The sequence below is a fragment of the Embiotoca jacksoni genome, unplaced genomic scaffold, assembly GCF_022577435.1.
Source record: "Embiotoca jacksoni isolate LCO1_2020_lvr unplaced genomic scaffold, fEmbJac1.0.p SCAF_21, whole genome shotgun sequence".
NCBI lineage: Eukaryota > Metazoa > Chordata > Actinopteri > Embiotocidae > Embiotoca > Embiotoca jacksoni.
The window spans coordinates 7,046,230-7,062,960 of record NW_027185352.1 but is presented as its reverse complement, the minus strand read 5'-3'; the positions used below and the strand labels follow the sequence as shown (position 1 = coordinate 7,062,960).

At 45.2% G+C, this 16,731-nt stretch overlaps 1 protein-coding gene across 17 annotated transcripts in view; it reads right to left on the bottom strand.

The window, feature by feature from the left end:
• Positions 1-929: 929 nt before the first annotated feature.
• sox5 (SRY-box transcription factor 5) overlaps positions 930-16,731 on the bottom strand; it is a 155,244-nt gene continuing 139,442 nt past the window's right edge. For 8 of the 17 annotated variants that reach the window (XM_069156644.1, XM_069156638.1, XM_069156642.1 and 5 more), the window contains 6 exons: positions 12,887-13,082; positions 8,896-9,071; positions 5,243-5,396; positions 4,809-4,982; positions 3,423-3,639; positions 930-2,180 (listed from right to left, as the gene is read on the bottom strand). In XM_069156644.1, coding sequence (XP_069012745.1) covers positions 1,883-2,180; positions 3,423-3,639; positions 4,809-4,982; positions 5,243-5,396; positions 8,896-9,071; positions 12,887-13,082 — 1,215 coding nt within the window. In that variant the 3' untranslated portion in view covers positions 930-1,882. The remainder of the gene's footprint in view (positions 2,181-3,422; positions 3,640-4,808; positions 4,983-5,242; positions 5,397-8,895; positions 9,072-12,886; positions 13,083-16,731) is intronic. The other 9 variants (XM_069156641.1, XM_069156632.1, XM_069156647.1 and 6 more) reach the window with 6 other exon arrangements.

Genomic DNA, 16,731 nt, shown 5'->3' with positions numbered 1-16,731 from the left:
CTTCAGCTCGGAGGAGGGTCGGCGTGGAGTCTGTCCTAACTCCGCCCGCCGGCCCGCCCGTCCGCAGGATTAATACAAAACGAACGCATCAAGAAAGGAAGGGAACAGAAAAAAACAAAAACAAAAAAGCAAGGTCAAATGACAACTTTTGTTTAGATCTAAATACCTACTAGCTAAATAGAATAATGTTTCATTGACTGTCATAGTTTCATATGGTCATGAAAACCCAATAAAGAGGAGAAAAATAAATTATACTGTACATAACTTACTAAACTTAAGAAACGCTGACCATCCTTATAATTATTGTTAATAATATTATTAGACTAGAGGCAGTTTGAAGAGAAATAATAAAATACAGTATTCAAATACAAACAGAAACACTGACTGGCTGACTTCACCTCGGCTCCGCCCACTGCGTTACAGCAGGACGACGTTGATTAGAGGGAGCAGGAAAACACTGAAGGACAGAACAACAGGTGTGTGTGTGTGTGTGTGTGTGTGTGTGTGTGTGTGTGTGTGTGTGGTACAGTAAATAACAACAGCAGCATTAGGTTGCCTGTCTTTCTGTATGTGAACGTCCAATGAATGAGAACGCACACTGACGCAAACACACACACACGCACGCACACACACACACACACACACTGACGCAAACACACACACACACACACACACACACACACACACACACACACACACTCGCACTGTTGGGATGTTTCAAGCTAAGTCGTACTGAGTTTTTGCCCTGGACGAGATCAAGATAAGAGGGACGGAGCGAAAAGAAAACCGGGTGGATTGTCTCACAACACAGCGCTTTCGTCTGTGCTCCGTGTCGCCAGAGACCCCCCCCCCCCCGCACCCCCTAGCCCCACCCTCCCCCTCCCATCTTTTCCACCCCCCACCCCCTTTTATCCACTTCCACCCCCACCCCCCGCATCCCCCCCTCCACCCTCTTGCAAATCCATTCAAAGTGGGACGGTCCATGCTGTGCTGGTCAGTCCTGGCTGGACCGTCCCACTTGGATTCCGAACGGGGGTCAGCGGGCAGTCGCAAATACACAGAGAAAAAAAGGTGTGGGGGGGTGGGGGGGGATTGCTGACAGCACACTGCGAGGTTGAAGAAAAGATATCTTTTTGTTAAAAATAAACGTCTGATGCCTTTTGTTGCGTCACAACCAAAAGGGGGAAAAAAGAAACGTCTCTTTTTTCTATTATTATTCAAACTTGTAGCACAAAAACAACAAATCACATTCACAAGCCACTTATTGGCACCGTGTACCTGAGTGAGAATATTATAGAACCAAAGAACAAAAAAAGCTGTTTTTTTTTTTTGTTTTGTTTTTTTAAAGTGTCTCTTGATAATAAACAGGTCCGCCATCTTAAAGTGTCGTCTGTTAGCCTTTGACAGGTCCACTGTTTCGTTTCTCGTTTTAAAATGTCTCCTTTTTCTACAAACAGGACAAAAAAGGTTGCTTTCTGAGGGGGATGTTTTAGTTCTCCTCACTCGTGGCATTACACTCAAACTCTTGCAGTAGTACTTGAATATTCCTCAGCAAGCTTCAGACCTGGCTTGGTCGTCTATTTATCGCAGACTCCAGCTTGTGTAACAGTCAGTGTGAGTGACAGGTCCTGTGCTTCAGTTGATTGATCAGATGCTGGTATCAGGACTCCAGTGGGAGGGGGTTCGGCTCTCTTAGAGGAGTCCGTGTTAGTCGGGACGGGGGGAAATAGGTGGTGGGTTCTTGTGAAATTGGTTCTCAAGGTGATTGGCAAAAGACAAAGTTTTCTTCCTGATTGGTGGGTTTGGGTTTTTTTTTTTTTTTTTTTTTGTGAGAGATTAACCAGCGGTGATTGGCTTATAAGTAGGTGGCTTTGGCGCCGTCCTATTGGGCGATGTGGTTCTCGTTATCGCTGGCATAATCAGCCTCTTCGTCCTCGTAGTCAAAGTCGTCATACACGTCGCCGTTGCTGTCATCTAACCGTAGCTCCTCCTCCTTGATCCGCGGCTCGTCCCCCTTCAAGCCGGTCATGTGGGGGTTCTGGTGGTGGGTGGCGTTGGGCTCGGGGCTGCTGGACATGCTCGAGTGCTCTGAGGGCATCTGGGGTGAGGGCAATCCGGCCATGGACAGGGTACCTGGGTAGACCACGCCTGCGGAGGACAAGGGCAGCTGGCCCTGCTGCCTGCATGCACAGAGACAGATGGTAGGTCAGTACACGTAAGGCAGCGTTCAAGAACATATTTCGATAATACAGTTTGATTATAAACCCTAAAATGCCTCCTGGAGCAGTCATTCCCTCCCTTTTTTTTTTTATTATCTGCTTAACATTTTTGGAAATACACATTCTCATGAAGAGTCTGCTCTAATATCTGTACGCTAAATATGAACCTGAAGCCAGCATGCGGTTAGCTTAGCATAGCATAGCATACCAGTAACTGTAAAGTTCAGTCGTTAGCATTAAATATCATGTTCGCAAATAAGCCGGCGTATATGCCCAAATGTTGACGCGGTGCTTTTAAAGGACCAGTATGCAGGATTAATGGGGCATAATTGTGTTTTCGTTGGTGTGTAATCACTTGACACTAAGGATGAGCCTTTTGTGTCTACATAGGGAGCGGGTCCTCTTCCACGGAGCCCGCCACTGTTGCACCACCATGTTCCTACAGTAGCCCATGAAGGACAAACCAAACAGTGGCTCTAAGACAGGGCCTGTCGTGTTTGCTGCCACAAAATCTTGCGCACTGCCCCTTTAAGACTAATTACGACCGCTTAACATCGACTGCACCCGTTTACCAGGTGAGACAGAGGGCCTCTTCGCTTTCCTTTTTAGAGATCTGAAGACGCTGAGAGAGGAAAGCTTAAACGTAAATATCTTCATGCAGCAGAAATATTTTTTCCTGCTTTGCTGTCTTTTAATCATCTCGCACCTAATAATGCTTGTGTTGTGACCCCTGGCGGGGGGTTCGGATACCCAGGTTGGGAATCACTGTCCTTGAGCTTTAATTAGATTGTATGGCTTATTATAAAAGAGAAATGAAAAAACACATTATTTAGATGAAATAAAAAGGGTTTTTCTACCAAACACACATAAAAGTAGGAAAAAAACAACAACTAAACACTGAGCAAGAAAAACAAACAGTGAAAAAGCAAATTTACATTCACACTGAACATGAATGTAAATTTGCATACCGCCCTAAAATCTTCTTTTTATAATTGATGTATCCACTATTTCAGTTGCTAATCTTGACCCAATTTTCAATTAATTTCAATAAAGTAATACTATAATTGTTGCTTAATTTTTTTATTTATTTAGAATATAGGTTTAGTAAAAATAGAAGTCAAACATTGGTTTGAAATCAAAATCTTCAAAATCTACATTTATCTATTGAATAAAACTTTCTGCAGCCCTCGACATTCCCCTCACCCCACACTGAAGTATTGCCTCATTTCCTGTCTGCGGGACCTCATGATGGCTTTGTACTCGCCGATGCGCAGCTTCTTGCCGTCCACCAGGCAGGTGCGTTTGGGCCGCGGCTTGTACTTGTAGTCCGGGTATTTTTCCAGGTGCTGCTTGCTGAGGCGAGCCTGCTCCTCGTAGTAGGGCTGCTTCTCCAGGTTGGTCATGGCTTTCCAGCGTGAGCCTGGACGGAGCGGGAACGCATCGGTTAATGATAGTGATGGTACACACATATGTTTCGTATCCGTTTGAAAAAAAAAAGGCTACAGACGTAATTTAAAAAAAATACCAACAAAGCATAAAAACATAGAAATAAACCATTAAAATTGGTTCTGGAGGAGCAAAATGATAAATAAAAAAAAAAAATAGTAATAAAAAAATCAGTTTCTGTATGAAGACATGGATATCAATCACACTGAATGAGGAGCAAATATCTGTGCATGATGCCATCTAACGTGTGTAAAGACATGCGCGACAGCATTTAAGGAACACTCGCGCAACCGTGCAAACACACGCAGACGTTGCTTAAACGTGTGCGTGTCACCCGGAAAGAGAACGAAAGCGAGCAAAAGGAGGTTAATGAGGAGAGCAGCGGGGATGACAGGTACTCGTCTCGACTAATGAGGACTTCACTTAACCCGCTGTCATCTCTCAGCTCAGTTTCCACTCGTAGATTTGTAGCATCAGTCCCCTACATGTGTGTGTGTGGGTGTAATCTCGAGCATTTCTTCCCCTGTGTGTTTCATATCTGGTCTGAATTTGCACTTGACTACTGTATGTTTAATGGGTAAAAGCTGTCAGCACTTGGCTGTTCTCTCTCTCTGTCTTTCTCTGTCTGTGTTCTGCGATCTGTTAGCAATCGAGGGAGGGAGGGAGGGAGGGGTTGGGGGGGTGTGTGTGTGTGTGTGGGAGGGGGGGGGGGGGGGGGGGGAGTCGGCTTATTAAAACCAGATTTCCCTGTGTTATAAAACGCTTAGGAGCTCTTTAAAATGTCAGGGCCGATCCCGGCGGTCTGGGGGAAATGTCAGGCGGCCTCGCGCTGCTTGTTTAATGCATAATGAATTATATCATCATTTGTCGGAGCTGTGCTCTCCCCAGCCGTTCATTAACAGCTGCTTACACAATGCCACCGCTTGTAAGGAAATGACTGCGAGTGGGTGTTGTGCGTGTTTCAGAAAGTGGGGAAATACGATCCACAGAATCTTTCCTCACATCAGAGTAAATAACCCCACTTTTACCTACAATTTAGTGTGTGTGTGTGTGTGTGTGTGTGTGTGTGTGTGTGTGTGTGTGTGTGTGTGTGTGTGTGGTGTGTGTGTGTGTGTGTGTGCGTGTTGTTGTGCGTGTTGTTACCGAGGATCTTGCTGATGTTGGAGTTGTGCATGTCGGGGAAAGCCTGGAGAATCTTCCGCCTCTCATCCTTGGCCCAAACCATGAAGGCGTTCATCGGCCGTTTGATGTGCGGCTCGCTGGTGCTCCGGCCCCGAGCCTCGCGAAATATTCTGGAGTCAGACACGCTGGGGGAGCCTGAGGATGAGGAGGGGGAGACGGGAGGAAGGCCATCGGGAGAGGTAGACAAAAGTCAAATAAACAAAAAAGAAAAATACAGGCGTACATTACAATACGTTTCAGTGTACGCTCATGCTCATATACAGTTTGATGTTAATGTCTCCACCCATGCAGCGCTGTGTTTATGCTGCATACGTGGAAACATTAACGAAGTGAAACATATTGAAATTCAACTCCTAAAATTATTTATTTATCCGTGTTTAAAAAAAAAAAATCACCTTCTTTTTGCCACCCAAATGACTCCGTACACAGAGCGTGTGTGTTCCTACCGTCAGAGTCTCCGCTCATGGTGAAGTCCAGCATGGCGTGGCTGAACTTGTCCTCCGCCTGCTGCTTCAGCTGTTGACTCAGACTCTCCAAGGCAGCTTTGTCCTACACAACACAAACAGTTCACAGTTGCAGCCTGGTCAGCGACTTGAGTCACGCACCGTGAATGTATGAATGAAAAGAAACCTGTAGTGGCGCCCGACGATTTCCTTTCACACTGAAACGTAATGATCTCATGAGGGATTTGAAATGTATTTATCGACTTTGGAAACGTTCAAAGTTTTTCTGTCTGATTTTCTAGTTCTAACCGTGCGAAGCGGCGGCTGTTTCTGTTCCAAACATGTCCGTTTTGAATTGAAATTTTCAGGGCCAACAGGTTTAAGCTGATCTGTCCACGAGAAAATAACAAAGGAGTGACAAACGACTGAAGGTATCTCGGTTTTAAACCCCTTCGATCCGAAATTAATCGGTTCATATTCACGTTTTCTATCAAACACGAAGCAGACAAATAACAGTGGTGATTTCAGTAGATGAAGCAGTTTGTGTTTTGGTTCATTTCCATGTCAGTTTGTGGAAATGTTAATATCAACATCAAATTGCTTGAGTGCCGTACGCCGGCATGCTTGAACACACATCTGCGTGTACGTTTGCATGTGCAAGAATGCTGATTACATTTAGTCCTATTTGGATGTTTACCGTTTTGTGTGTATACTGCATATTATGTGTGTAAATGAATGTGTGTGTGTGTGTGTGTGTGTGTGTGTGTGTGTGTGTAGCGACTCCTGGCAGCCACCTGCGCGAGTGGAGTGCCGCTGCTTGCCTCTCTCTTGCAGAGGCCCCCGAGGGTCGACGCATTAGAGAGAGAGAGAACGAGAGTGCAGCGCGGACGAGAGTGAGGCCACGCCGCACGGCCCCCTGGGTATTTATTACAACCAATAAAAGGCTGATTTACTGAGCATTTACATGCTTAATGCAAGCAGCCGGCAACACTCTAGCGCTAGAACTTGACTGTGTGACGAGCACACACACACACACACACACACACACACACACACACACACACACACGCCGGTGCACCAGCGCCAACATTTTACAGTTTAATTATACGATTAGGAGCGCTACCCAAAACACTGTCGTCTTCTAAAACAACCTTCCAAAAAGTGTCCCTCTCCATTTACACGTGACCCTGGCGAGCTGGCTGGCTGGATGGAGGGAGGGCAGAATGATAATGAAATGCATTTTCTCTGTTTTTAGTCCAATAGAGTTTAATTGTTAGAGATAATTTCCCCCCTAGATTTAAATAAATAGACAGGGAGGGAAGAGGGAGAATGAAAGCCAGAGACACGCAGTGAATATTTTTTTTTTTTTTTTTTTTGGCCAAGCAATTTAAAAAGTATTTATTTTAAAATGTTGTACGTTTTATAAATGCACAATAACCGCCCACTGGATTGGAATTATTTAGTCATTTTGTATGTAAATCATAGTAATTTTAGCAAAACTATGTTTAATAATTTGTCCTCACAAATGCCTCATTCAAACCTCATTCCAGAAACACATTTAGATTTTAAGATTAAATACGCCGTTTCAAATGGCTTTATGCACTGTGTGTGTGTGTGTGTGTGTGTGTGTGTGTGTGTGTGTGTGTGTGTGTGTGTGGTAGAGACAGAGATGAACAGGGAGACAGAGTGGATGACAGCCTAGTCTGACATTAAGCCCCAGCACAGTACACGAGAAAAGTGGATTGAATGGCTGACACTGGAGCCAAGACACAAAGTAGCGACAAAACTAATCCTCCGAGTGTGTCAGGGATGACACCGTTATGTGTGAACGCGGCGAGCTCGCCGGCGTCACACCACCGCAGCACAAAGCCAAAAGGGCCGAGGAAAAGCAGGAGTGAGGGTGAGCGCGTGGCTCCGGGAGATGAGAGGGAAACTAAAATCCCAAGACTTCAGACTAAAATAAGACTTTATCACATTGTCGCTGCACGGCAGAAATACAAAACATCAATTCTTATTTTCACTTGAAAAAAAATAAAAATAAAATCATTTTCAGGTTTAAAAATATTTCTAATAATGATAAGAAATAATTCATCATTCCTACTATGATCATTTCTATTAAAGCGATGAAAACAAATGGAAAAAGATGATTTTTTTTTTCCCCCCTCTTATTTCACAGATTTATATGACCAAAAAAACGATGTCTATTATTCACGTGTCCCCTGCAGTGTGGTACAAGATCAGAAAGTCTCCATGTAATGTAACAACTGTGTAGAACAGACTGTAAAATATGCTCCAGAAAAACAGGAACATTTCCTGATGTTCCCTCACGTCTCGGCAGACGTGATCAAATTCCCACACTTCCTCTGGTGCTGTGAATCTCATTGGCTATTAGCCCCGCAGTATATTACTATCTGTACTCTGTCTAAACGTGAGCAGGAAACCTGGGCTGAATCCATAGATCAGCGTTCGACTGTTTCAAACATGTCACATGAAAGAGTGAAAAAAAAAAAAAAAAAAAAAAAAAAAAATGGAAGAGAAGGAGACAGATAGAGCTGTTGAATGTCAGCGGTGCGGATGCTTCAAGCACGGCATTTCTCTGTGTGTGCGTGTGTGTGTGTGTGTGTGTGTGTGTGTGTGTGTGTGTGTGTGTGTGTGTGTGTGTGTGTGTGTGCGCGAGCGCGTGCACCCGCAGACTCCCAATGTGTTTAACAAATAACCACAATTTAGCCACGCTGCCGAGGAGCCGGCGCCGTCATTTCACATTAACGTCTCCTTGACGCTCCGCTCTGCCACACACACACGCACACACACGCACACACGCGCGCACACACGCGCACTCACGCACGCACACACGCGCACACACACAGCCCTGCAGTGCGCCTTACAGACACACTGATTACCTCCAAGATGCCTCTGGTTTTACCTTATCTGGCCCTGTTTAGCTTCAACACATTGCAGCGAGTACATTGTACACCGATTTACCTCCTACATAGTGCAGCGCGGATGGCACATGGCAAGACAAATTATTACACACTGACAATGAGACGGTGTAGCTTGGGATGACTTTGGAGACTTGGATTTGTGCATTTAGTCCCCAGAATTTAGAATCTGTTAATTAAAATACACTCATTTCTATTTATTTGCAAGGGACTTCAGATGTTATATTTTAACATGAATGGGAATATTTGTTTATAAAATTCACATATAATTGAGTATTTTTAGAATAGACAGTATTTTAAAAGATCTTACAAATGTATTTACGTCAGGAGGTATTTGAATCCCAAAGGGCGAAATGAAGATTTTAGCGTAAGCAAGTGGACTTTAAAGCACTAATAAACCTAATTTCTATACAATTTTGTGTAATTTAAAGTGTCAGTTATGACGGGAACTTGTGTCGTTCCGAATTGAGGCCGCAGCGCGTGTCGTGACCGTGATATCTCATGAACACAACATGTACAGCAGCTGCTCGTGGCAAATGCTCTGCTGCACACACAACGTTGCAGAGAGAGGGCACAGATTTGAACGTGGAGAAAAATTGCATCTTGTCCTCTGTTGCCAGGATTACACTGACAATAGCGTCCTGCTGTACAGGCTGCGTGCTTCACCTTGTCCGAGCGTCCGTTGTTGAGGCTGAGGTTGGTGACGGCGGCCACCTTGGCGTCCAGGACCTGCTGCTCTCTCTTCAGCTGCTCCTTCATCTGCCGCGCCTCGGCGAAGGCCTTGGTTACCGCCTCATGGTCATTCAGGTAGGCTGTTGAGGACAGCGACGACAACAAGTCTGCTGAGACGCATGACGGAGACGGGGGAGAGACAGAGGAGAGGACGATCAGTTAAAAAAACATGGAGGGAGACTCGTATTGTGTCTTTATCTTCTGTATTTGTACAGAATATTAATATTAAAGACACATTAAAGTGGCAGTTTGTTTTTACAGTTGAGCCCGGGTGAGTAAATAAATAAGTGTGTGTTTATTTTTTTTGGCAGGAGGTTTTCATCCAGAATGAATCTTCTCCTGAACCATGAGGTAAATACATTAACATACACTTGGTGAGGGGACTTTACCGGGGCATCTGTGTGATGTGTGTGTGTCTCACACACACACACACACACACATGCACACTGACCACTTGCCCGTCGAGCTGGGCATGTGAGTCAGAGTGTGCCCCGAGCCAGCCTCGCTACAAGCTGCCCACCACCTCCCCACCTGCCACCAGCCTTTAAAACACACACACACACATTCAAAATACTATAAACAGTCACTCGTTCAAAACTCTCTACCACTGAACACATCCTTTAAATCACGTTAAAACACACACACACGCGTGACGGCGCTGTCTCTTTTCATGTGAACCCTCACAGTTCCACTTTGAAGAGAGGTGGCCAGATGACTCTTATTACAGCTAAAAAGTCCTGCTAATTTCCCCAGATGAGAACATCTGCTCCGCCGACGAGCAAAGATCGGATCAGATCTCCCCCCCCCATCCTCATCCTCCTCCTCCTCCTCCTCCTCCTCCTCCTCGCCGCCTATTATTCGTATTATTTCTGCAGCTTAGTCCCCGGCGAGGCATCTGCTCCGACCGTGTGTGCATGTGTGAGGTTGTGTGCGCACCGCTATCGCCTTTCTCTATCAGACCGGGTTAGTTCTTAACAAAGAGCCGCGGCTGGCTTACGAGGCCTTTATCTGCGCTAATCCGCACCGCTAATGCCATCTCAGGCCAGATTACCAGCTTCAGATTGGTAATGACAGAGCCGTGAACTCTTTCAGAAGTCATAACCGGAAAATCTGGATGTGAGCGGGGCCAAAAAAAAAAAAAAAAAAAAAAAAGGGTGGGGGTGTTTAGTTGGCGGTGGGGTGAGGGAGGTTGAGAGAGGACAGAGGAGTGAGAAGAGAGAGAGAGGGCGATGGAATCGGGTGGCAGTCAATTTTAATCTGGAGTCAAAAAGAGAGGGAGGGGACACGTAGATATTCTTGCACACATGGTTGTGTGTGTTGCTTAAACTGACAGAAATGCCAACCATCCAGACAAGTGAATGTGACCCAGATAGAAGAGGGGGTGGGGGGTGGAAGGGTGGGGGGCTATCTCTGTCCCTCTGTCTCGCTCTGTCTCGCTCTCTCGGTTGCTCTACTCACACAGGTTTTTATTTTTTTTTTATTTCTGAGCACCAAATCTCTACAGACAGTCAGGCGCGATGCATTTTTGATCACAAAAAAAAAAAAACAGAAAAAAAAAAAAAAAACACTCCGGCAGAGAGGTCAGCGGATGAACGATTATGACGAGGATGAAGACAAATGTGTGATCGGGGGTGGAAGTTACAGGCGCGGACAGCCCTTCGGTTCGGGTTGAGACGAGGAGACGGATGGATGGGTGAAGTGGGAGAAAGAGAAGCCTCGAGGTTGATAGGTGTCCGAAAAAACAGAGAAAGGAAGGTGCACTTCCAGACAAACTGAAGCTACTTCCATTTGGACGCGTGTTGAGATACAGTGAAGTGAGATGAACCTGCACACATAATGCAGATGTTCTCAAAACTTCAGGAGACAAAACTGAAGCAAAAGTTCATGCTGCCTTAAAGGACTGTTGTATATAATGTATAAAATTCATAAAATGTTATTAACTTAACACATATTTTATATAAAAAATTAAAGCTGTATAAGTGAGGTAAAAAGTACAGTATTTCCAATTGAAATGTGTCGGAGTAATAAAAAAATAAGAAAAGAGGCTATATGTTATTTTAATATTTAACATCTTAAAATAAGCTTTTTCATGAAATTTAAAGTGGAAAAAATGACATAAAATGATGTGCGCACTTGCTGGACATTTGAATTTGCCCACTTCAAAAAAAAAAAAAAAAAAAATCCACTGCATATGTGTCTGTTCTTATTCCAGATAACCCGAACAGACGTTCATAATCTGTGCCCACCCACACACCTCCCACAAACATATACAGACTCCTCTTCGCATCAAAACAACCACCTCTAGCCTCTATTCCAATTTGCCTGCCCGCCTCCGTCCCCTCTGAACTCCTGTCAGGAGGCCTAAATACGACGAGGAACCGTAATAACAAATGCTGACCGGCTAAACTCTGTGGCAACAGATGGGCAACAACAGCTACGACACGACTGGAATCCGACACACTGGTTTCCACACACAAATAATTCAGCGGGGATCACACACACACACACACACACACACACACACACACACACACACACACACACACACACACTTTAAACACAGTAATCCATTTTTCGGAACAAAAAACATCTGGGACCGAAAATCCACTAATCTGATATTAAATCCGACGATTTGTTGAAAAACAGTGAGATTAGCCAGGAAGTCAGGAGAGAGAAAAAAATGACTAACTGCCTATTGCATAGGAGGTGGGATTGTGTGTGTGTGTGTGTGTGTGTGTGTGTGTGTGTGTGTGTGTGTGTGTGTGTGTGTGTGTGTGTGGTTGTGTGTGTGTGCCTTTGACTGAGTGTTTGAGTGTGTGTGCTGTCATTGTGTCATTAATGCCGGGTGTTTGCGCTGTCCTGGCTCATGTAAGAGGCTTGTCTAATCTCATTGGTGATACCTCCTGTCTGTCATGCACTCCTCTCTTTATTACCCCCCCCCCCCTTTATCGCTCGAAAAAAAAAAAAAAAAGAAGTGCTAATCCCCATCTCTCTGTCTCTCTCTCTCCCCTTCCCTCTTTCCCCTCACTCCCATGTCTCTCTGTCTCTTTCAGTCACTAATAAACACTAAACAATGAAGCACCCCGCGGGGCAAACAGCGACACGGAAGAAAAACACAAACACACTAATTATAGCCCGTTACATATGTGTAATATTTGAACTATCAGTGTTGCGTGAAAAATGGATTAAGAGTACAAAATAGTGATTCATTTATGTCATATTTTCTGTATGTGTGCATATGGCCGGGTATGATTATGGTGCTGGCAGCACAGCAACAATGGCACCACTGCGAGGAACGCACTATTCTCATCATCGCCACAACTAACGGAGCCATTACTGCGAAAAGACGTACGTCGTCATGATGGGAACAATTTGTGTTATAAATTGTGTGAGTACTCTCATGTATATAGAAAGCGTGGACTGACACGTGTTTCGGCTTGGGTATTTTGTTGTATGTGGGTGTGAATTATCGTGGTTAATTACAGCTTTGGTCTTTTTCCTGCAGCTTTGGCCAATTATGATGCCGTTTTCTCCAAAAATCATTGAGATAAAGGAACATCATGACGTCACTAGAGGTCAGACGGGCAAGCGGACCTCTGGATTACAGACACATCCATCACAGTTTACAGCCTGAGTTGAGGAACTTCTTTGCCTTACTTTTCTCCGAGCTACGAGCGCGCACACTTTCACCTTCAGATAAAAAAAAAAACGGTTTGGAGAATCTACAGATTCATCTGGCTTATTTACAATCTTGTACCTTTGTAGCACGATGAAATCCCCATTCTTGTCTAAAAAAAAATAATCTCTGATTGGTCAAATTTCTCTCCAATCAGAGGAAAGGGTCGTCAATAAGGACAACACCGCAGCTAATTGAATTGATTATAAAGTATGTTTGTATATGTGATGAGGACTTAAATCCACCTACCTATTGAGCTGACTCTGGTCGGTGGTCCTCCAATGCTGGAGGGGGCAACGCTGTGCTTCATGGAGCCGGCGTGGCCCAGCTTGGTGGCGGCAGCAGCAGCAGGGACCTGTGGGGAAGTTGGGGGGGAGTTGGGTGACTTGCTCTCGGATGCCTTAGGCTTGGCCGACAGGTTCAGTGGCTGTGCACCCTCACTGTCCTGCAAAAACCAAAACAGCACAGTTTCGCCCGCTGTGACCACCGTAGCAATTTGGAAGCGAGAGGCGGGAGGAGGGGGGGGGGACCCCTCGCCCTCCCTTTACCGAGACCACTCGCAACGGAGGCTTTTTACACGTGCTAATTAAACCCATGCACAGCAATCTGACGCAAGCCTGGCGGGACGGATGACGAGGTGCATGCCACTGCCCGTCTTTCAAACAGCTTGTGGTAAGCAAACAATTACCAGCACACACAACAATAAATACTGACATGTTTTGGTGCAAACCACTGACATTCACATGCAAAAAACAAAAAAAAACGACTTCTCACCAACCACAGCAAAGTCCCCCTTCAAACGGGGCAGAGACAGTTCATGCACATGCACGTGCACACGCCACGGTAAACATGCACTGTACCTCGACATGCTTCAAACAAGGCCAGTGACGAGAGCAACAACCGGACACACGAGGAGGAGAGGTGTATCTCCTCCCCGTGTGTCTGCTTGTTGCTCTCGAAATCATTCTGGGAAAAACTGCAGGGGGCGCCTCCTCTGTCTTTCACAAAGAATAGCACCTCAATGAAGGTGTGAGAGTCTGAAGACACCGAGACGTTTCAATGTATCTTAACGGCGAACAGAGCACAGGGCCGTCTGTCACGTCAGTGTGGTCCATTAGAAACAGCACACCTTCGTGAACACGCGAGTGTGTGGAGAAAACAGCAGGACCACACACACAGCCCCCGAAAACAACCCTCACAACTTTTGAAGCGGCTGTTTTTCGGGGTCCATATTGTCGAGGCCACCAGTATTTCTATATTTAAGTAGGGGCCGTGCGTCGTGCTAAATTCACCGCTTTGATCTGCACACGGCGACAACCTCGACGCAACAGACAGCGACCCTCGAGTAAACCGGCATGTGGACCACCCCGCGATGCCGGGGTGGTGATGGGGGGGCTGTTATCACGTTAAGTGTCATGGCAACATCACCCCTGCCGATGACCTAATCCAATCAGGGGGAACCTTGGAGGGTCACGTGACAAGAAGGGAGGAATTAGATCGCAGAGGGGCCAGATGTACGCCGACCACTCTGTGTAATTAAAACTCCACAATTAAAAGCCAGACGCAACATGGGGCGAGGGGAAGGCTTAATGGGCCCACTGGTTAAAGACACACAACAATGGTGTCAAAATGGGCTTCAGAAATACAGTTTGTTGGTTGTTTTTCCGATGATTTTGTTTCAGTATATTAATTTCTCCTGAGTTCATACAACTTAATTAAAGAGGACTTTCCCCAGTAAAGGTGTGGTTCAGTTCTTCTTCTTACAACAGAGCAGAATGGAGACATTATTTGTCTTTATTTTCTAGTCATTAGTCTAATTGCTGCTTAGGCAGAGTAGAAACTGGCATACAGTGGGATCCAAAAAGAAAGTATTGTGTGTGTGTGTGTGTGTGTGTGTGTGTGTGTGTGTGTGTGTGTGTGTGTGTGTGTGTGTGTGTGTGTGTGGTATATTCACTCATTAAGGCCGACTTTCCCTGATTCCCACTCCTTGAGTCTCACTAAGCCTTATGAGCCCCTCACAACTCAATTAAGCCCTTCCAATTAAGCCCCTTCTTGTGTACGTGCCCATGCATGTGTGTGTGTGTGTGTGTGTGTGTGTGTGTGTGTGTGTGTGTGTGTGTCTGTGTGCTTGCGTGCGTGCGTGCATGTGCGATGAGGCCTAACCGGATTGTCCTTCATTAGGGGGGTCTTTCTAAATAGACGGAGGACCCCCAAAGATGCCTTCAGTGAGACAATGGGCCGAAGAAGAAGAGGAGAGAAAAGGAGAGAACTGAGCAGGATCTTCTCAATCCTGACCCATATTATGGTGGGCTTTGGCTGGGAACGCGTTTGGATATTTATTACAAATAGATAATGCCTCCGCCTCTTGTACAGTGGATGGGGGAGTTTCCTCTTCGCGCCAAGCCAAATCCTGCGGTGGGAAGGTGGCCAACCTGCATTATGCCAGTGTGGGGGAATTAGTTTAGACAGTGGAGCTGAGAGGCTTGGACCGACTTGTTTATATATATATGTGTGTGTGTGTGTGTGTGTGTGTGTGTGTGTGTGTGTGAGGCCTCTAAAGCCTCTGAAAGGCTTGGAATCTTGAATTAATACAATTGCTTTTGTGTCTCTCTTGGCTGATGAAACAGTCTCCAGCTTTGAGACCGAAAACATGCAGAGTGACAGCGAGAGCCAGAGGGACACAGAGAGATGGAGAGGAAGCAGAAGGGGAGAGATGATGCTTGTGTGTGTGTGTGTGTGTGTGTGTGTGTGTGTGTGTGTGTGTGTGTGTGTGTGTGTGTCTGTGTGTGTGTGTGTGTGTGTGTGTGTGTGTGTCTGTGTGCTGTATTTCACTTCTGTAGATGCCGACATGTGAAAGCGACATCAGGGTTCTGCATCTTATCACGGAAGCTGACGGTTCAATTAACAGGACAAGTGTGTGTGCCACTACCATTTATCCCAGTCCGGTCTCTACATGTGTGTGTGTGTGTGTGTGTGTGTGTGTGTGTGTGTGTGTGTGTGTGCTGCTATAGCTGTGTCAGGACCCTGAAATGTGCTTCCCTCTCTTCATCTCTCTGTCTCCTTCTCTCCTCCTTTCCTTCCAGCTATAAGTGACTGTTCAGATATTAATTATATTGTCATATCAAATTCTATTAGACAACAGAGCAGGCGGATATTTCACTTCTTATGCGACACAGATTCAACCTCACTGCTCAAGTATGAAAATACAATTCACATTTTCAACTATTTTGTAGTGGGACAGATTGTTTATTTTATTTCTCCTTATTGGAATAGCCTTGTCGTCTCAACACGATCAGATTGAAAGAAAACTTCTTCTGAACTGTGGAGTAATAGAAGGAAGCTGTCAGTTTTACATGTATTTGATAAGAGTACATTCAAAGTTTATTCGTGGGGGCAAAATGTGAATTTGTCATGTTTGCCCCCTGATAATATAGAGATGACATGACCATGTATATGGTTAGTACTGGATAAATGTGCAGTAATAGAAGACATATTCAGATACTTTACTACAGTAAAAATGCTACCGCACACTGTTAAAGCCCAGCTTTTTAAAATTGCACCAATTTCTATTAAAGATGGATACAAGCAGTATAGCTAATGCTCACAACTTTATTTACTGTTAAAAAGTTCAATCTACCATACATCAGTTAATTTGTATGACATCCTTATCTAAAAGACATCTGCGGTGATTCAGTAAATGAAGCGGACTTCAGATGACATCATTTCTCTCTGAAAAGCAGTGTAATAGAGGTATAAAGTGGCACAACGACGAAATACTGAGAAGTACGTCCAAATTACCGTTAAGTACAGTACTTACCTGAATGTACTCGGGTACTTTTGGCCACTGGGTGTCTGATGCATGTCAGCGGATGGGCTACATATGGTGCACAATTTGAAACGCTCTATTGTACGGGTGTGTATGCATGCCTGCCTACATCTGAAAATCCACTCTTGCAAGAAAACTGCATGTAGGCTGCAGTGATTTGAACATGTGTGTGTGTGTGTGTGTGTGTGTGTGTGTATGTGAGGGGGCTGCATGGTTTCTAGTTGGTGTCTTGTTCTACACTTGTGTGTGTGTGTGTGTGTGTGTGTGT